At 36.9% G+C, this 20,925-nt stretch overlaps 1 protein-coding gene across 1 annotated transcript; it reads right to left on the bottom strand.

The window, feature by feature from the left end:
* Positions 1–166: 166 nt before the first annotated feature.
* Positions 167–20,258, bottom strand: LOC141611588 (pentatricopeptide repeat-containing protein At1g76280-like). The gene is made up of 15 exons (XM_074430167.1): positions 19,995–20,258; positions 15,674–15,806; positions 15,498–15,558; positions 14,893–14,950; positions 13,954–14,141; positions 12,868–12,975; positions 12,369–12,551; positions 10,236–10,736; positions 9,290–9,385; positions 9,006–9,179; positions 5,550–5,777; positions 3,785–3,925; positions 3,498–3,686; positions 1,950–2,066; positions 167–1,176 (listed from the first exon to the last, which is right to left on the bottom strand). Exons 2-15 carry the CDS (start codon positions 15,685–15,687, stop codon positions 787–789), a joined length of 2,448 nt encoding a protein of 815 aa, XP_074286268.1. The 5' UTR covers positions 15,688–15,806; positions 19,995–20,258; the 3' UTR covers positions 167–786.
* Positions 20,259–20,925: the final 667 nt, after the last annotated feature.

Here is a 20,925-nt window from a genome sequence, read left to right as displayed (position 1 = left end):
ACCAAGGAAAGAGGAGGGGTCAATTATAATATGACAAGTAGACTAAATTGAGTGTGAAGGATCAAATTGCTCAACAAATGCAATCCTAAAATAGAAAGGACAACAATTCACGCCAAAATGGAATAAAATAACAAATGACTGAGATGGAGAGAGTATTTTAAATACATTTTGCTCTGGTACAGAGATAGATAGCCGTCAGGTAAATGAAAGATTTCACAAAGGAATACAAGGTTAATTTGTGTCATTTGATTGTCATAACAAAAAGTACAGCCACAACACTAAAATGGCCAGAGAAATTGCCTACCCGTCTATTCTTGTCGAGAAACATCAAGCGTTTGATTGTGTACGAGATCATAGGTGCCAACACTCAAGTCTTCCACATTAGCAAAAGGGTCGAGTGCTTGCTGAAGATTCACATTTGTATTAGAAGCTCCAACCACAGATTTGCGATGTACTGACCATGAACACCTGACCAAGGCCACCATCCTTCACCAATCAGCCATTATAGTGACGATATCAGGAGGGTCTTTCTTAGATTTACCAATACTGACTCTTATCTATCCAATCCAAACCGAATAAGAACCACCAAATAGACGCAAACGCAAAAACGAGCCAATAAAAACCAAACCAATATGGCTACTTTGGAACAACCACAGGCCCACAACTCAAAATGACCTACCCGTAGTCAGTGTCCCCGAAATGACTCATGCGCAGGGTGACCCGCCAACAACACATCTGAAATGGTCGGAACTTGACCCGCCCGAAGGACCCATTTGCCAAGTAATATCACCTATCATCAGTGTCTCTTAGTCGTTCGGCCCAAGGACTTTGATCAGGAACCCATGAAATTGAGGCCCCAACAAACGAACACCATCTTAAATTTAGAAGGGCGGCAACAAGTTCTATATTAGAATGATTGAATTTCTGGATTATTTTCATTTCTGCATCTGGTTCTTCACTAAGAATGAGATCCTCATATATCTTTATCCTTTTCGTGCTAACATAATTGTCCTTTGAAATCATTTGAATGCTCAAGACCTGTAATGCTTCAACAGCGGTGCCAAAGAATCCACGTTCAACATATGCATTAAACACATAACTACAGGTTGATGGATCTGGCCGGATCTTCTCTCGTTGCATCACCTTGAGTACATGCTCAATAACATCGATTCTTTTCTAAGAAACGTTTCATGGAAACAAACTTGTTTAGAGCAAGTCAAGAGAATATGTGAAACACTATAACATATAAATAAATGATAGATATATATGTATTCTAATTATTCTCACAACTGAGATGATCTCATACAAGACTCACTCACAGATAAAATAGCCATTCTAATAAAACTGAAGATATATGTAAAAATGCAATTGCAATTTGAAGATTCTTCCTCTTTTGTATTTTGGAGTTCCTTTGGGCGGTTTTAGAATATTTTCTCTTGGGTTGCAATGATCAGAACTCAGAAGGGAAGCCTCATAGCATCTTTATACTTTCCCTTGTTTGCAAAAACAATCAAATATGATACGGAGTACTATTTTGCAGGGACAACATATAACCGGAAAGATGTTATTCTCCTGCCTCTCACTTTCCTACATTCGTCCACCTTTTATGATTTTCAACGCATCCATGTTCTAGTGTTCCTTATGGAGAGTGCTATAAGATTGTTATTTTATTAAAATTTCCTGATCAAAGGATTTGGTCATTTGGATAGTGGATTCGTCAAAGCTTTTTTCACTACTTATCACACTACCGTTTATAAGAACTCGGTTGGATTGGAGATGATTGTTACCGGGAAAATGGAGCTCAAAGCAGAAAGATAGCTTTTAGCCGCCATGTCTTAGTCTTGATTCAGTTATGAGGGGTACAGCTTAATTTACTAAAAAATTTAAAACATGCATACTTAAACAAAAACGAACAGACTTGCTTGACAGCAAGAAGATAAGAGTGGTACCTGTGCACTGGCTTTGAGAAGGATGGTGTTGAATAGCAGGACATCCGGTTTTGCTTCGGACAGAGCTTGGTCAAGAAGATTCAAGGCTTCATCCAAAGCATTGCATCGCAGCAGAACCTGAGGGGAAGAAAACATAAACAGAGTTATTCCACCAGTCAAATCCTGTGTAAGATGAAAAGTCTTGCGCTGTCAAATGACAAATGAGATATAATAATCCTAACAAATAGGGATGTCAGCATGTCACTAGGCAGGTTTTGGCAGGTCGCACCCCAGTTGGGACGGATGCGGGTAATGGTTTGATGCGGGGTGGGGTGGGGATCAAAAGTGTCATCCGTCGCGAGTGGTGGAGCTGGTATCACATGAGACCCGCCCCACACCCACCTCGCCCCACTTATACCCACCTTACCCATCTCACCCTACTTATTCATACACTACTATATATAATTATACTAAAACAAGTAAAAAAATTAATACTTTTAACATAAAGTGGTTCATGGGTCATACCATCCAAAAGCCCGACCCATCCGGCCCGCTAAAGAGTATAGAAATAAGGAATTAAGCTAATTAAAAATTTAGATGGGTATGGTTCGCTCGATTCGTTTTCATAATTCAAATTCGCGATTTGCTTAATTTAGCAAATTGGATTCGCTGAGCATAATACAAAATTTATAATTCGGTAATTTCGTCGATCCTATTCTCTAAGCCTATCATAATTCACTAATTTGTAATGAACAATTTCCAATAATAGAGCTACAATTAAATTTTTAAACAAAAACTCCATTGGGGACTCAAAAGGCACAATCTTTACCAAGGAACTAAGGACAAACATTGATATCTTGCATATACTTTAATTTTTTCAAAATATTTTGTGGGTTTTAGCGAAGTCCTATAACTCGCTCATCAGCGGATTGACATGAAAACGAAAATTGGTGCGGATTTAAGAAGTTCCACCCGCGAAGATGATGGGTCGGGTGCGGGTACGCATTATAGTTCGTGGATGCAGGTGAGGGTTACCCTTTCTCCGCACCCACCTCCCGACCCCGCCCCCAATGACATCCCTACTAACAAACCAAAAATAACATACCCCATGTTTGTTAAATCGTATATTTACTAGAAAAAGTGTCCAGGCCCCCCTTTCCTCTTCTTTCCCCGGTACAAGGATGTCGCCAAATTGGTGTCCTTCCGTATAAGGGTGCCACCCCCTTGGTATCCCTTAAATCAATATTCTCTCTTAAAAATCCAGAAAAAAGGTGGTCATGGACCCAATCCAAACCCACTGCCTAATGCGACCAACGGCTCAATGGAACCACATTGCTCCATTCTAGTTACATCACATCTGTGGTCTATTTTACCTACCTCTAGCCTCTAGGTTGAAAACTTGAAATTCCAGATTTCTCTCATATGAGTTGAAGCCTGAAGGCCTTGTTGCTCCATTCTAGTTACAGCACATCTGTGGTCTATTTCTTCTACTTTGTTGAAAACTTGGAACTCTATAAATATGGAAAAGTCATCAAAACTTGCACAGCACACTGAAGACAAATTGTATACCTTTATAAATGCTGTGTATGTTGGGGTCTGAGGAGGAAAGCCATCACGAACCATCAAAGAAACCAAAGCGCGTGCAGACTTCAAGCATCTTATATTTCCACAGCAATCAACCATGATATTGTAAGTTGAAGCATCAGGCCGAAGCCCACATAGTTTCATGTTTTTGAAAATTTCAAATGCCTTATAAGTCTGTAAAGCAAAAGAAAAAAGACAGAATAAACAGGTGAAAATGGTCTCCTCAACTCCAACGTAATTTATGGAGAAGAAAAGAAATTATAAGAGCTGACCTCATTAGACTCATTAAGCCAATGCAGTACGATATTATACACCCCTACGTTAAGACAGTTGAGTGCGGACAAATGTTCTTCCGCCCAATACAAATGCCGCATCATTTCCTGCACCATCCCTTCCGATCCAAGGGCATTCAGCTTTAGAGGGCAGAGGTAATACATTAGTATTCAAACTTACAGATGAATACTGATGACCAACTTACATATTTCAGTTTTAACAGATAAATTCTGAAGGTAGAAAAGTCAAAACAAGAATGATCAAGGACACAAAAAAACACGTAAACCATTTGACCTATTGAGAATCTTGAATCAATATTTAATGCGTGGAGAACTCTATTAACAGTGTTTTTGTGTCTGTTAAATCCTTACAAATTTATAGTTCAACTGATGGAGGCATTTGTTTTCATTATAGCCAAATAACAGCTGAACAATGTATAGCTGAAAGCCTGAAAGGTGCATAAAATATACACAGCAATTCAGAGTCAAAACATAACCTCACATCAAAACCACATTTCGATTCATATAGATGCAACAGCTAACTGACATGTCAAGGAACCAGAGTTAAGGATCAACGAAACAGAGTTAAGGGTCTTCGAGGGACAAGAATTTAAAAACTCAGTGTATTAACATGTCTGTCTAGTAAATAATACTTCCACTAAATCACTTCACTCTTTAGATTTACATTTTGCACATGAACCAAGGAATGGAGAAAGAAAATGGGGCAAGTGGAATTATATTTCAAGTTTACCCTTACAGTAAAGTGGACTTTACTTCAGATCAGGGTATATTGTAACTTTATGTACTAAGACTTGCCAAAATATAGGAAGTAGAGTCAAGTAACTGTCTCAAAATGGAAAGTGAAATAGGTAAAGTATCGGATGAAACAGAGGGAGTAACATGCAGACATCCACAACATCGTAGAAAGCCTTAGATCCCAATTGCTCATCACCTACATGAACCCAACATATATTCGAGTATTCAGATTGCACACAAAATATAACATCACAATACACATATCGATTCCATAAAGATACAACAGCTACCTGACATGTCAAAAAACTAGCGGAAGGGACCTAAAGGGCGCAGAATTCAAACAACCATCATGTAACAATGGCAATTTACTAGCATACAAAATTCCACAGAAGGCACAAAAGCAAATACAGGCACATGAGCTAATTACTGTAAGTTAAAGTCCAAACATTTCAATCCAAATACAACAAATGGTCGAGCAAGTAAAATAAAACTCTTACATGCTAGCAGTTAATTACGTAATTTGATTCAACTGCATTTGCTGGTACCAAGTTTGCTATTCCAAACGCAAACATTGATGTACGTACGTACAGCTTTACAAGAAAGTTCGAAATAATTGCAGACCAAGTTGAAAACCACACATGTACGTAAGTGAAAAAAATATCAGTGGATAACAATGAAGCAGTGGTGACTGGTGAAGCTGCGGCCTCCCATCTATAAAGTTAACAATATAATGCAATCCTGTCAACAAGTAATTTGCCAATCAATAAATGAATGAACGACGACACATCGTGACCTTAGCAGATTGTGGGTTAGCAATTTCCCAACAGAAGAATTTAGGCAAAGATCATTTCAGTAAAACCAAAAACCAACAACTCAACGGTCATAAAACATTAAAACAGCATGACTAAGAAGTGAAAAAGAGCATTTCAACATCTTTGCAAGCAGACAATTCACTAATTCAGAGAGTATATAGCTGTAAGGAGGTCAGAAGGTGTTTTATATTGTTTACCAAATAGAACATTGAACTTTTATTGTGCTGAACTCCATTTTCAAGCATATCCGCTTGTATGGCATTGATCCTTTGAGTAACAATAGCCTGTGAGAACAGGTTGCCTTTTTCATAAGGAGCATTTACGTTCCCAAATAAAGAAAAAAGTAACGCATATGTCCTGATATTTGGTTTGATTTTCAGATCCCTCATCTTAGCCAACATCGGAATGGCACGTTCAGGTTGCTCCTGTAAAAATTAGGCATTAATGAAACACTTGTTAATTACAAGCAGTTGTCAGGTCAATGATGACTAACTAGAGCTGCAACACAATGACACGAGTAATTAAATGTGCTTTATCAGCAAGATTCCACCCTCCATTTTATTGCATATGCTTTTACTCCTACAGGAATACAAGGAGGATAGGGGGTCCATTACACCAGAATGATTTATCAGTGTATAAGCTATATGTGACGTCCTGCATGTTCTGAATTCTGTGTTCTGACCTTTTAGTCTACACTATGCATTTATGTTGTTCTTTTCACCCTAGAATGTAAGTCATACTTGTTAGATTCTTCCGACGTGTTAATTATTATTTTGTAGCTTCTTAGATTATAATGTGCTTTTCTTATACTCCATTCATATCCAAACACGCCATTTGAATTTTTGACACTATTCATGATCGAAGAGAATCTTCACGATTCCTTCCAATATATAAGAAAGAGTATAGTCATGCGGGATCTTGTTTGATTCACCTTTAAGAGTACAATTAGAATGTCAATTTTTATATCTTTTTATAATAAATTAAAGATAGCTGTGATGCAATTTGTGCATTGGCAAATGTGCAAAAGGTAAATAGTGTGATTGGAATTGAATGGAGGGGGTATATAAAACCATTGATCCACCACGGCCACCCACAACCGTAACACACCAATCTTCAACACCATCACTGTGTTGATAATGGTGGTGAACGGTGATGGTGTTGAAGGTTGGTGCGTGAGGATTGTGGGTGGCCGTGGTGGATCAATGGTTTTGCAAATGGTGGTGAATGGTGACGGTCACCACCCAACACTCCACCAACGAGCCTACCCTTGACTCTTCTTCTCCCTTGTTTCTTTTTCGATAGAAAAGAGGCAATTTTCCAGAACCTTAGATCCCCTAGTCAATTTGGAGGTAAACGTTAATTTGGAGTTGGGAGGTCGTGGGGTGGATGTAGGTTGTCCATGATTTGAACGTAGGTGGTTGTGGGTGGATGGTGGCGGTTGTAGTGTTGGTGGTATGGTGAGGAGGAAGGATCGGGTGAGTAGGTTTGTAAGGGGGGATCAATCAACTTGTTAAACAGGTAATCGGTTAAACAGGTAATCGGTCAACCAAGTGCATTTGAGAAGGCAAAAGTATGCATTATTGAGAGTAAAAATGAAGTTTGGATTGTTATAAAACGACGACTAAAAGTTGGGATTATTGTCGTGAACCACCAGTTTGAACATTACAAGTTGCTTTCTCGATGTTAGATAATGTTGTTTTAAAAATTGTACATAAAATGTACGCCCTTCCGTTCGATGAAATTGCCCCATTTTCCTATTGTTTCAATACAACTGCTCCATTTCCGGAATTTGACAAATGCTGAATCGAAAATGTCTCGTTTAGCCTTGACCATTTGAATTAAAGTAACACATATCTTATGGTTTCATCCTGACTAAGTGTCTACCCCACTTGCCTCATAAATATATTAGTGAAAAAACAAATATGGCTATTCCGAAGAACTAAGACGGAGTGATGTTCAACTTGAGTTACGCCATTGAAACCGACAAATATAAGCAATGTGCATGTGAAACGAAAAAGTTAAAGGGAAGGGATGAAGTTAGGAGACCTTCAAGATAGCTAAATTGATAGAACACCTTTTAACAACCAATAAATTGACAAAAATTTAAAGTTTCAAGTATCTTCACTAATCCATACTATTGACCATCTTCTCAAAATAATCCAAACTTCATTTTAACCCACAATAAATCCTACTATTGCTCCATTTTCTCATACTGCACTTGGATTGTTTTTGACCTATGAATTCCGGTTATTAATGTGGGACTGATTTTTTTTCCAAGCAACACTTATCCCTTCATTAATAACCAATCGCCTCACATAACACATCCATCTTAATCAATCATAACTCTACCATATTTGGCCTCCTCACCGGGACAACCACCCCACCACAACCGTCAATACCCTAGGTTAACCTTCATACTCACCACCCCAACCATCCCACCCCATACTCACTACCCTTGCTCAACTCTCACAAACAACACACCGCAGTAACCATCTTCTCACCACCACAGCCACCAGACAACCGTCACACACCTTAGATTCTTTACCATCATCATTCACCGCTATTAACACCACCATTAACCGATGCACTCCAAGCCATAACACCAAAATACCCCACTCGCGATCGCTCATCATCGGCAGCGCGCCGTCGTGAGTCGTATCTCACCTTCCCTGTTTCTCCTTAGCCGCATCTTACCACTAAGCTGTCGTCGACCTCGTCACTGTTGGTGTCGTCAAATGTTGTCAGCCTTGAAAGGCAATGCTCCTGTACCAACAATTTTGGTAATTTTGAAAAAAAAAATCCCAAATAGAATTGGGGTAAATGTTAATTTTGGGTGGCTGTGGGGTGGGGTTGTTATAGTGGTTGTCAGGGTGCGTATAAGGTCTGTTAGCTGGGCATAGTTGGTAGTGGGTGGTGTGATATGGTGGTTGATAGCTGCCGTGGTGTTGGATATGGTGAGAGAGAAGTGGTGGGATAATGGGTTTGTGAGGGGTTAATTAAAGAGAGGTTGACTGGTTTATCAGGTAGCCGGTCATCATGGTCTATTAGGAGAAGACGAGTCGAAAGTAAGGGTTATTGTGGGTTAAAATAAAGTTCGGATTAATATAAAAAGGTGGCCAATAGTTTGGACTTTGGATTATTCTGGTTAATTAATCCAAATTTAAACAAAAAGAAGTTTCAACTTTTCTCATGGAGGCAGGTAATTAGGTACTCCAATTTCCGCAACATGGAATCGATTAAACCAGAATACAAAAATTGTGGTACTTCGATGCAGTTCTTTTGTGAAGTGGCGGTCCTTCGATGCAGTTCTCGACGCAATTTTCATCTTGGGTCATTCGAAAACAGCCTCTTTGTGTTGCTAACACAAGGGTAAGGCTGCGTACATCCGACCCCTCCTTACCCCGCAATTTGCGGGAGCCATTGAGGCACTGGGGTAATGTTGTTGTTGTTGTTGACAAAAATTGTGGTACAAGGAAACCAATTAGATATCATTGCTCCATAGAGAACAGAGTATTAGATATCTGATGGTAAATATCCACTTTTTGTCGAATATATGGTCAAAGCCTCAAACAATACTAGGAGAGCAAAAATGATAGCATGACCTAGTCAGCGCTTTCAATCTGATAATAGATTCAAAAGGAGTATCTACTAACCATCTTATCACATGCCGCAAGGAATGCGTTGTAAGAGTGAGGATGAGAACTTCTTGTAATCTGATTAAGCAAGGATTCAGCTGAATCTAAATTTAAAGCTTTGCTGAAGCTTATTGAAAGAATTAAAAGAGTGGAATCATATAGCTTCACTTCTTTCTCCTCCATTATTTTTAACTGCAAATTGTATTAAAGGACGCCAAAAGTCAAATGCATTTGAAATACCCAAAAAATAGAACCGTTAAAAACCACAAGCACTGGTCAGAGTGAGATCTCGTCAAACTTACTAATTCCACGGTATCACGAAAATTTCGGCCTGGAATAACTGCTCTAACAAAGCAGTCATATGTCCACGGTGATGGTTCCAGTCCAAGATTTTGCATCTACAAATATTTCGGACATTTGTCAGTCAGCACTTGCGGAGAGAAAGTAACGTTAATTATTAGAACAAACATAAGAATGTAAACCCAAAGAAACAACTTATTAGAGTAGTAAATGTCCTTTTTTTTTCTCTCTCTTCTGTTTGTTTCAGATTTTCGCTCTTCAAGTCTACTTCGTCTGTAATCAACCAACAAAATTACAAGTGTGAAGCATTGACGCCCTTTTGAAAGGTAGTGAAAGAAAGCGCCGCCATTCGAGATTTTTTTTGTTTAGGTTATAGTTTTTGCAATACAAGAATGGACGAATATTAAAGTTTAAGAGAGAGTGCTCAACAACTATGTTTCCAATTTACATAAGACTCTAGGTATGGAGACTCGAAAGATGAAGAAGCCTTAGCAGTGGCTCTGAGCCTCTGACTGCGGAAATGTCACAAGAGAAGTGACATTTTATAGTTACTTGATAAATTCTTATTCCTTGCCAAAACTCCTATTTTTGCTTTCCCTAGCTGAGTCCAAAGTAATAGATGAAGCATTAAAGTTTAAGTGAAGATGGAAGGACCCACAAGAAAGGAATGCCAATACGCAGATTACCAGACCAATACAAACACCAACCCGCTTCTATGAAGATGAGAGACTGAAGATTTCTCATCATCTCCATCTCTTTTTAAGACTCATAATGTAAACTGCCCAAAAAAATTAACACATTCACGAGGAGGGGGAGAAAAGAATTAATATCAAAGGTTTAAGTTTAATGATACATGTTTTCAGAACCACAAACCAAAATGACAATGAACCATAAAAATAGGCAAAGTATTGAACAAGTATATTCAGGCAGAGAACCAGTAAATCTTACCTGCATGATTAATTTCCCAACTAGTTCTGCATTTCCGCGACCACATGCACGTATGACGTCATTGAAAGACCATCTCAAGACCTTCTTAATGGGCCCCTTTTCAGGATTGTTGAGCGTACTAGCATCTAAGTTTAAAGGAATGCATTGCAGATCCTTATTTGTGTTTGTAATCATTTCTTCACAATCATCCGAGATATTAGTTCTGAAATCTCCATCTTGTAACGAATCAGAGCCTAGGATACTCGTTACAGTGGCTGAAGGAATAGGAATATCCAGATTTGGACAAATGATTTTTCCCAGCATAGTTCTACGTAGATAGGTTCCTTCCTTAAGAGCTACAGAAACCATATATTGCAATGTTTTATATGCAGATTCCAAATCGTTCAATTCTGTAAAAGACCGGATGAACTTTCGCAATGAGATAATGTTCAGATTGTAATATTTGCATTGCTCTCTCAGAATTTCATGCACAGCTAACAAATTTTTCTCCCAAACTGCAAGCTGAAAGGAACAACGACCAAACATTAACATCAGAACTTCAAAGTTCACAAGGAAATTTGAAAGCAGTTATACAAAAAAAAACCCTTCATGTTGAACAGATATCTAATATCTTAATGCTAATCAGAAAGGGAAAAAACAATACACCACACCTCTTCTCCACCCTACACGGCTACAACAATATCTGAGAACACGCAGGAAGGAGGCTGATGGCAATACTTACGAAGTTATGTGAATACTTTATGTCTCACACATTGTTATGTCAAAGAGAATCAACTTCAAGTCACCATAATGCATAGATGGGCTTCAATAAAACTTGTTTTAACACATCAATTCTCTAAATGGTGGCAAAAAAAGTTAAATCTACCACTCACAGAAGCAGAACCAATTCTATATGTCAGAGAGGGCGGAGGATATTTAGCAGACCCAATTTCCGTAGATAGTATAAGTCATCCGTAAATTCAATGCAAAGGTTATAACGAAATTTCTCTGTCAATGAGATACACATAAAGCTTACCGTCGTACACTTCAGAAATAAAGCAATACCTGATAATGCTGAAGATGATTAAATAAAGATTTTATCGTTTGGGAGAAAAAAAACTAACAGGGTAATGGATAATTTCCGGCCTTAATTAATAATACTTGGCATTAGAAATCAGGTCCACAGTTTTCAAGTTTTACGTTCTGTCTCGGTGACAGAGATGAATATATTAGTCCTGGCAATTTGAGTTTTCCTTCACAGTCAAAGTTGCATTCTCAGAGTGATTCAGACAGCATGGATCAATTTGGTGATGAGAATGGTGGTAAGGAAGGCACAGTGGAAAGACACAATTCAAGTGAACACAAGAGTTTGAGATAGCCTTTTGATTTATTTATTTCTTCCTTGGTTGGTTTGCTTACTCTAGTGTTCCCCACCATTCTCCCTTTATGTCCTTTACCCTTCGGATGGCTTGACGGATTAAGAAAGGTGATGGGGGAAAGGGAAGGCAACAATTTCCCTTGTTGGAATATTTTTCCCCCTACAAGTTCAATCGAAATTCTTCCAACCAATGAAAAATTTGAAAGGAAAATACCGGCCTCAATAATCCCATCCCTTCCTTCTCTCTAATGCTTCTGTATCTCGCCAAACCTTAAGACTTTTTCCTTATTTTCAGCCCTTTTCTTTGTCACGTCTTACTCTCATTCAGTTCTCTACTCTTGCAACCTTTTATGTCTCTGTAATTCTGTAGTAGAAATAATGCTTTATATAAGCCTAATTCAGTGTATTCTTATACGAAGGTTTTGTTGCTTTATACAGAGCTGCTAAACAAGCTAATTGAAACTCATGTAAGGTGATGCTATGGACAATAACCGACAAAGTACATGATGAAGGTCAGACTATCTGGCCACTAATCTCTTACATGTTTCCCTCATCTCCTGTTTCCCGTATTAAGCTTTTTTTCATTCTTTACTAACAATATTATTTCTGCAAGTGAACTATCTTCCTCCAGACTTACATCAATACGGCAAATAGCTTTTCAAAAAAAAAAAAAAAAACAAGAACCATAGCAATAAAACTGATCGAAAACCAACAGGTGAGCAGGAGAACCATAAAGGATTAAATCCAGCCACAAATTAGTCACTTGTAATAATTACCTTAAGAAGAGCTGTATACGTGTGCTCATTCTTCCCTAACAAATGTTTGTCCATCAAATTCAAGCATTGATCACGATACATCACATCCTTCATTTTTGCACAAGCTGACAGAAGAAAATTGTACACAGGGAGTATAAAACTGACATGATGATTTTCTCCAAGAAATTTCACCAAACGAATTGCCTGTGATACAAAAATAGTAGGGTCAATCGATATTATCTGAAACTCAACAGTAATGTTCCATCTACCAGAGGCCTATTGTATTGTCACATGCTATCAAAAACATGTACTTCAAGAATTGAAAAGGCAAGTGCAAAACATAGTACGCGCAGAGATCCAGGAAAATGATGTTAAACAACAAAGCCTCAACAAAAGGAGATACCCAAGCTCACACTCTCATATACGGAGTGCATGTATGTATGTATACATATACATCAAAAAAATTGGACAACAAAAGAAAAGAGAGAAAAATAATACAGTAGGAATTTAAATTTCATACCTCTTCTATGTGACCACCATTAAAAAGAGCACGGACAATAAGCAAGTAATAATGCCGAGTTAAAGTAATTTCCTTCTCTTGTAGGACTCTCCATGTCTGCATTACGAACTGGAACAGGTAACATATCATGTTAGAACCACGTCTCAAAAATGCCTCAGTGCTATTATATGAAATGTAGGAGTTAGACTAATCTGCATCATACAGTTGAAGTCTGGTAAATAAAGACAAGCAACATTCAGATCACAGCACCATTAGGTGTGTTAAGAGCTACATGATAATATATAGGCAATGCTAAATACAGCTTTGACACTAAATTGGATCAAAATATTGCAGTATCTGCTTTGATAGGGTTATACTCAAACAGGAAGATGAACTGGCCCGTTAGGTGTCACTGAGCTACCACTTCTATTTTCATCATGCTTACCCAATTGGCAACGAACTAACTTATCTAGTTATCGTGTAGCAATGTTTTTCAGAGAATCACCTTAACCGTTGAGAGAAGGATGGAGAACATTTTTTTGCCTTAGTTGTTTTGGGTTGATATTTGAAAATCTTGAAAGGATCATCTGTTCTTAATTATAAAATCAATTGTTCCTTATTTACATACTTTCTCTTGGTTAAACATATTATTTTTGTGCCAACTTCTGTGCTTTAACCATGAATCAACTACTCCCATTCCATTAACAAATATCAGCAAAGGCATATGGCTGAAAACTATTATGCCTTTATGACAACAACAAAAAAAACAACATTATCCCAGGGGTAAGGGGACAGAGGGGTAAGGAAGGGTCGGATGTACGCAGCCTTATCCTTGTGTTAGCAACGCAAAGAGGTTGTTTCCGAATAACCCAAGATGAAGTTGTGGCATCAACTAAATAGAAAGACTGGTGTTGAACAGTTAACAATAGAAAGAAGCACGACCACTTCAATGAACCAATTTGTTGTATTCCATCATAATACAAAACCAAAGAGTAATGAGTCTTTGGCTCCAATGAAAATTAGAACTATTATGAGATGAAGAAAAAAAATATTCACACCAGATAGTTCTTTTAATTGTTCATCCAACACAAACACTACTATGCTCACCAATGGATCTGGTGTTTTGGCACAGTATTCAAGAATGCTGACAATATCTTCAGCATTCATCATGTGGCTAGCAGCATCAAATTCTGACAGTAGACTGGAAGCTTGGTTTCTATGGCCTAACTGAAGAGCATTAACAACTTGCTGGCCTATGGGCTTGCTTGTTGATTCTCCTCCAGAGACAAAATTAACTGCAAAGCAAAGCAGATTGTGATGCCCTTTTCATAGACATCAAAATTTGGAAGAGAATGAGCAAGAATTAGTGATTCTTACCAGCCACCACCTTATACCTCTTCATATCCTAATAACTATGCATGCTAAATGAAACACATTCTAGGGTTTTTTTTCACTTCTTTGCATCGGTATTACTACAAACATTTGCATATCTATTTATATTACATAAATAACTTGAAATTCTAAGCTCACGAATAATGTGTATCATTATAAACTCAAATAATAACTTCATTTACCTAAAATATGCAATAACTGACAGTATAGGATCGTTCATTTTTTAACAGTCCACCATCCAGCAAAAGATATAATCACTTTATACTTTTTTAGTATCTGTTACTAAAAATGTTCCTCTAACTAATCAATGTAACAGAAACTTTTAGAAAGTATAGTTATATGACTTATATCGCCTGTTTCCAACAGTCCACTCTGCGTCAGACATTTACTCCTATTGCATTCAATAGTCACTCTTATGAGACGGTCAAACATGTCAACTTGATAGCTTTTGAGGAAAAATAAACGTAGACAAGGATAGCTATATGCCTACATCGCCTATTCGAGTGTTCATTAATAACAAGGACCCTTTCCTGCCCACCCCCCTCCACCATCCATGTGTTCTTGCATAAACATCCTGGGATAGATAGTAATACTTTCAGATATAAAACATCACAAACAAAATACATATTGACTAAAGCTTTTGTTTTATTTTACCTGTCCAGTCAGAAGCAGTTTGAAATGATTCCGCTGCAACTAACCCATTATTCTTTCCCTGCAACAGCAAAGGTATGAATCACTACCCATATAGTTTGTTTTTCCAAACCTTTAGGAAAATTGACCTAATATCCTACAGTTTAGTAACTACAAAATCATCAGGAAATTCAGGATATTACTCCCTCTATCCCATCTCTATTGTCCTCTCTAAACATGATTTGGATTTGGGGTAATGGAAGTCCAAAAAAAAAAACAAGAAAAAAAGAAAAATGATGATAGTGAAAGAAAGATAAAGAACTGTAAAAGGACGATGAAGGGGAATTACTACTCCCATGAGAGGATAATAAATCACTCTAGAGGATGTGGGAAGTGAGTCATAGGATGTGGGTAACTATTACACCCTTCATGAGATAATAATTAGCCTATCTATATCTCGTCTTCCCTCCAACACTACTCTTTTCTCCTCCCTTCTTTTGTATTCTTCCTCATTACCTATTCACAACTACCCTAAATCATAGATATGACCTTTAGTCAAATGGGACAATATAAATGGGATGGGAGAAGTGCATATTAATGATAACAATTCAATAGAAAATCAGATATACCCTTTTCGGCAATGTAGATCCAGAAAAACCCTCTGAAAATAATCTTATAGGCCATCTTGATCTGTTAAAACATAAACAAGAGACTATAATATCAAACATTCAGAAAGAACATTAATAAATGGAAATTAGCTAATCAAGTTCAAGAGCGAAAGTACAAGCTGTAGAGACATCCTTACATAATTCTATGCATTTCTGAGTTGCAATATCATAGCCTAACAGGTAACACTCAACAATGCAGGTCCATCAACAATGTGCAACAAATCTTTCGCCAAGGCGAAAATTCTCAATATTGAAGATGAAAAGGGTAAACTGCAATCAAATACAATAATCAATCAACATCACATATTAGCACAAAATCTCTCTCAAGCATTTCATCGAACACCATATGTACACGCAAAACGATACATTCGTCATCAACGACAGACGGGATCAAAACTGGAAGATACATAGAAGTACAATTGCATCCCGAAAATATATAATTAAAAGTTAAAACAACAATTAAACAGGAAAAACTATCAGAAATTGTTCGATTGAAGTTGTTATAATAGAGAGATAGATGAAATATCGAATCTTCAGACGCTGTATTTTGTAATCTGTAGCTTTTGATTGATAAATTATGGTGTACGAATTTCTAGGGTTTTGGTGGGAATTAAACTGATGGAATTATCGTTGGATAAGAGTGTCACAAATCACAAATGACAGGTATGTCAGGTCGACTAGACACTAATCACTATCCAAGGTTTTATAGAAAGTTGTTCTATTTATCACATGTTATTATGTTAACTTTTGTAGTCTTTCTTGTGTATAATAAATTGGAAAAGTGCTTAGATACATAACGGCATTTAAAGTGAGTTAATTAGGTGCTTGGAGTCAGGGGTGGATCCAGGATTTGAGTAAAGGGGTGGCATACTAAGAAAAAAATTGCGGACAACATTATACATTAAAATTCTAATATCGTCAATACATAATAATATAACGTAGTTTATTTTCGCAGTACACATTTTCATACCCTTAGCTAAAATACTTGTAACCAATTCTCCCAATTTCCAATCAGGAAACATTTCAAACCAAACAAATCTATCTATCTATCTATATTAATAAAGGAAGCTTTTTTCGAGCGATCACAAAGGCTCCAACCTTTATAAAATACGTATACATATAATAATATAAAACAAATTAACTATATTGTCGAGTGAAGAGTTGTACTCTAACTCTTCATGTTGCCGGCCATACCAGTCCTTATTGGACTCAAATAATAAATTGTATAGGTTGCTAAAAGATAATGAATTGATCATGAATTTGTGTTGGAATCAAATCAAAATAGTCTAATAATTTGTACGAGTATATAAATAATAAGAGGGGAAAAGCATATGCTCTTAACTTCATATACTTCATTCTTCTGTTTTGATAGTTATTAATTAGTCCATCTCTCTACGTACATAAAAATATGTCAATCATAGACATGCATAATACCGTACATTGTACATTATTTTCATACTTTCATATTGTTTGTTGTGCTCTTAATTTTGTTGTTTGACCATTTGTTTTACAATTTTGCTTGACCCTTTGTTATTATTTTGTGTCTTCATCTTAATGGATTTGAACTCTAATATTTGTTGTTCTTTAATGGGCAGATAGCTTTGTCTTATGGGCAATCAAAGAAGACCGTAACAGTGCATCACATGTACATGGAATACGAGAAAACGAACCAGTAGTAAGTATTATGTGTAACAAGCATCGTTGATGGATATTCATGTACATATTTAATCTAATATGTTGATAGTTTGATCACTTTGATGAATATTTATACATTTGGCTAAGTACTTAAAGTACCAAAAATTGGTTTCAGTAGGTTAAAACTTTTATTGCTCCTGATCTTTTTTTTTTCTCGGTCTCAGTCGATAAGCCCTTGGCCCTTCCAACGGTAGAGCTTTTTTTCTTAATCAAAAGTATTTTCTCTTAATTAAAGATGTAACATACCAAATTCAAAAATAGAGATAATTCACAAATTTGAGTCTTGACAACTTCAAGGAGTAGTTTTTATGGTGACTGAATTAATGGACAAGGAATCAGTGATAATTATCACCAAAATTGTAACAACACTATAATTTGATTGCACACTCAAAATTTTAGACAACAAAGTTCATGTGTCACATGTCAGAGATACAAAGAGAGAAAAAATTAATTAAAACAAGATACAAAAAAATAGGTTTTTACCATAATTTTAAATCATACTCCAGCATTACGTACACACGATAAACAATGAACTATGCAAATCACTCTCAATTTCAAGTACAAAATTAGAGTGTAACATGGCCGTTATCCATTGTGATCAGATCGTCAAATTTTTATATATGTAGCTCTATTGATAGAGGTAAGTGTTTTTAATAATAACATTGCAATTTTAGAGAGTTCATTTTTTCTTAAACGCTTTCGAGCAACATGAGAGTTCTCACATTTTCTAAACATTGTTAAAGTTAATAGAATAATACGGTAACTTGATGAGGAAACGATAATGTTACTGAACACATGCATGATATTTAACTTATAGGCCAACCTTTTTCTGTACATAAATAAATATTTTACAAGTTATCGTTTTGTACCTGTGAATGTTAATAAACTCGGTTAACTTGACGATCATATTAATACTTGGTTGATATAAGACATGGGAAACACTACCCTAGAAAATAACCTAATCCATACCACTTTATTCCAAACCAATCTACTCGATTAACTTTAACGTAACCGTCCTATAAATTCGAACTCCAAGTTTTAGTTAACTTATGTCATCCAATTTAATCACTTACGATCAGAGTTAGATTTAAATTAATGGCAAAATTTGAGTAGTTAGCCTCTGTTCTTTAGGACTTAAAGTCGTTGCCTTTCTTTAAGTTCGATTCAATATTATAAGTTTAGTTGAGAAAAGTTGAGCTCCTATAAATTTAGTTTAGAAAAGTTAAGCTCTATAAGTTTAGTTCAACTCTTACAATTTTAATTCAAAAAATTTAAGCTCAATTTATAACCATTTTTCTATAAGTTACGCTCCTACAAGTTCAGTTATCCTATAATAAATTCAGTTCGGAGAAGTTAAGCTCATACAAGTTCAGTTCTGCTTCTAGATGTGTTCAGTTTAGCAAAACTACAAGCAAAAGAACATAGCCTTTGAGTATTACAACATCATAATCATAAGATATTACAAATTGGCCCGGGCATCGCCCGGGTATTAAATCTAGTTTCTTTAATTGTAGTCTTTAATTTGAACGTAAAACAAGTATTTGACTTCTTAAATGTAAATTATTCAACAAATTAATGCTTTCTTCCATTTCTTTTTGATAATAATTCTTTTTTTTTTTTTGCCGTTTGGGGGCTTATTACGGTTTGATTATTGGTGGTCGGAGGCGGCGCTGGTAAAGGGTAAAGGGTCAAATATCGGAGAAGAATGGTATTAACACACAGTACACAAACTAATTCATCACGATGCACTTTTTCAAAAGAGAAGCCAACGCAATAGAAACAATCAAAGCCAAATCTAAATTGCACATGATGTATCAAATAAACTCATCATCATCATAAAATTCGTAATGGTAACTCCAAAATGGTTTCTCCATATTTCCAATGGAGCCAAAGACTCATTACTTTTTGGTTACGGATTATGATGGAATAAAGCAAAATGGCTTACTAAAGTGGCTGCGCTTCTTTCTCTGTGAAGTAGCCGTCCTTCGATGCAGTTCTCGACGCAATTTTCATCTTTGGTCATTCGGAAACAACCTCTTTGTGTTTCTAACACAAGGGTAAAGTTGCGTACATCCGACCCCCCTTACCCCGCAATTTGCTGGAGCCATTGAGGCAACTTCAAAATGGTTAAAGTTAGAAAGAAATCTGAACATTTGCACTAGCAAACCAACAATTGATCCATGTTTGCAGCCAAAAGACAGGTGATCACTATCGGAGTCTCTTGTTTCTTTGAAATTAGAGGGAAATGTGAGGGGAATTTGGGACAAGGAGGATAACAAATTAGAGGGAAACGAAAGAGGTAGAATTGTCGAAAACGTACTCTAATGAGTAAAATATGTATTGCGAAAATCACCACCCTAATATAATTACAAAGGAAAAATCTAAAGCCATCTGACGAGGATTCATGTCTTGAAAACGCATAATAACATCATTATCACTGACTAGTGCAAAAAAAGCTCTCTCAATATAAGTGACTAAACAATTATTCAAAGGTTCATCGCTCATAATATTTCGTAAATAGTTCTTGAACTCAAATAAGTGTCCTAACCGAAATTAATTGCTAAGTAAGGGAGTGATTTAGGGTTTGAGAAAAAATGATATAATTAACCAAATCATTCAATCTAAACAAACACAAATCTACAATTACACAAATAGATTAACAAATTAATAATAAAAATTTAGAAATTACCAATCAATATTCAATCAATCAAATGAACAATAATTGAATTTGGGGGAAAATAATTTGGAGAAAAATGAACTTACCAATACAGGCAGGCGAAGCGGCAGGCGGACCGTGGATGGCAGGCGGCCGGAGGAGGAGGCCGGCGGTGGACCGTTGACGGCCGAGGAGTGGGCCGGCAGGTGGGAGTGAGTCGTTGTATTTGGGGATTTTGAGGGTTTGGTTTCGTTTTGTGTATTTGTGTTATTGAGTTACTGTGTTGATCGCGCCTTTCCTTCTCTTTTTTCGGATTTTCGATTTTTTTTTTTTTTTTATCACCTGATGACACATGCCCTCACTTTCCACCCGAAATCCGGCTCTATAATGGAATGGTTCTTGTCATGGAAAATTTTTAGACCCAGAACCGGCCCTAATGCGGTCCCGTAACATGCTATTTGGAGATTACATGTTCAATATTGCATACAGATTTTCATATGATTGGTAGCCCGTAGCTAGGGATGGCAGTGGGTCGGGGCCGACCTGCACTGCGAGTCGGGGCCTGTGGGTGGGTATGGGTCTCATTTTTCGGAAGACTCCGATGGGTATGGGTGGGTATGGTCTTAAGAAAATATTTCGGGTCCGGCTCCGGGCCTAAGTTATGAGACCCATACCCGACCCTTAGACCCTTTATTAATGAAAAAAAAATCAAAATTACAACTTTTCTGAATGCATACCGATAGACTGTAGAAACCCAACTAAAGTCTCTTTCCCTTCCCTCATCCCATAAAGTGATAAAACCCAACCAAACTCTTCTGACAATACCACCACTCCACCACTGACACAAGAAAACCACCACCACAGCACTGATACGCGACTGGCAACCACCTCTCTAATAGTCGGCGACCGACAACCACCATTAACGGCAGATTAATAAACTCATAATGTTAAAGTAGTATGAATTTTTTTTTTAATATTATAGACCCCATAGTTGTTAATCTTGTTGCTAAAGTGGCTGAAACTCGGACCATGCTGACT

Source organism: Silene latifolia, chromosome 1, assembly GCF_048544455.1.
Source record: "Silene latifolia isolate original U9 population chromosome 1, ASM4854445v1, whole genome shotgun sequence".
Lineage (NCBI taxonomy): Eukaryota > Viridiplantae > Streptophyta > Magnoliopsida > Caryophyllales > Caryophyllaceae > Silene > Silene latifolia.
This window is presented reverse-complemented; position numbering and strand designations above follow the sequence as displayed.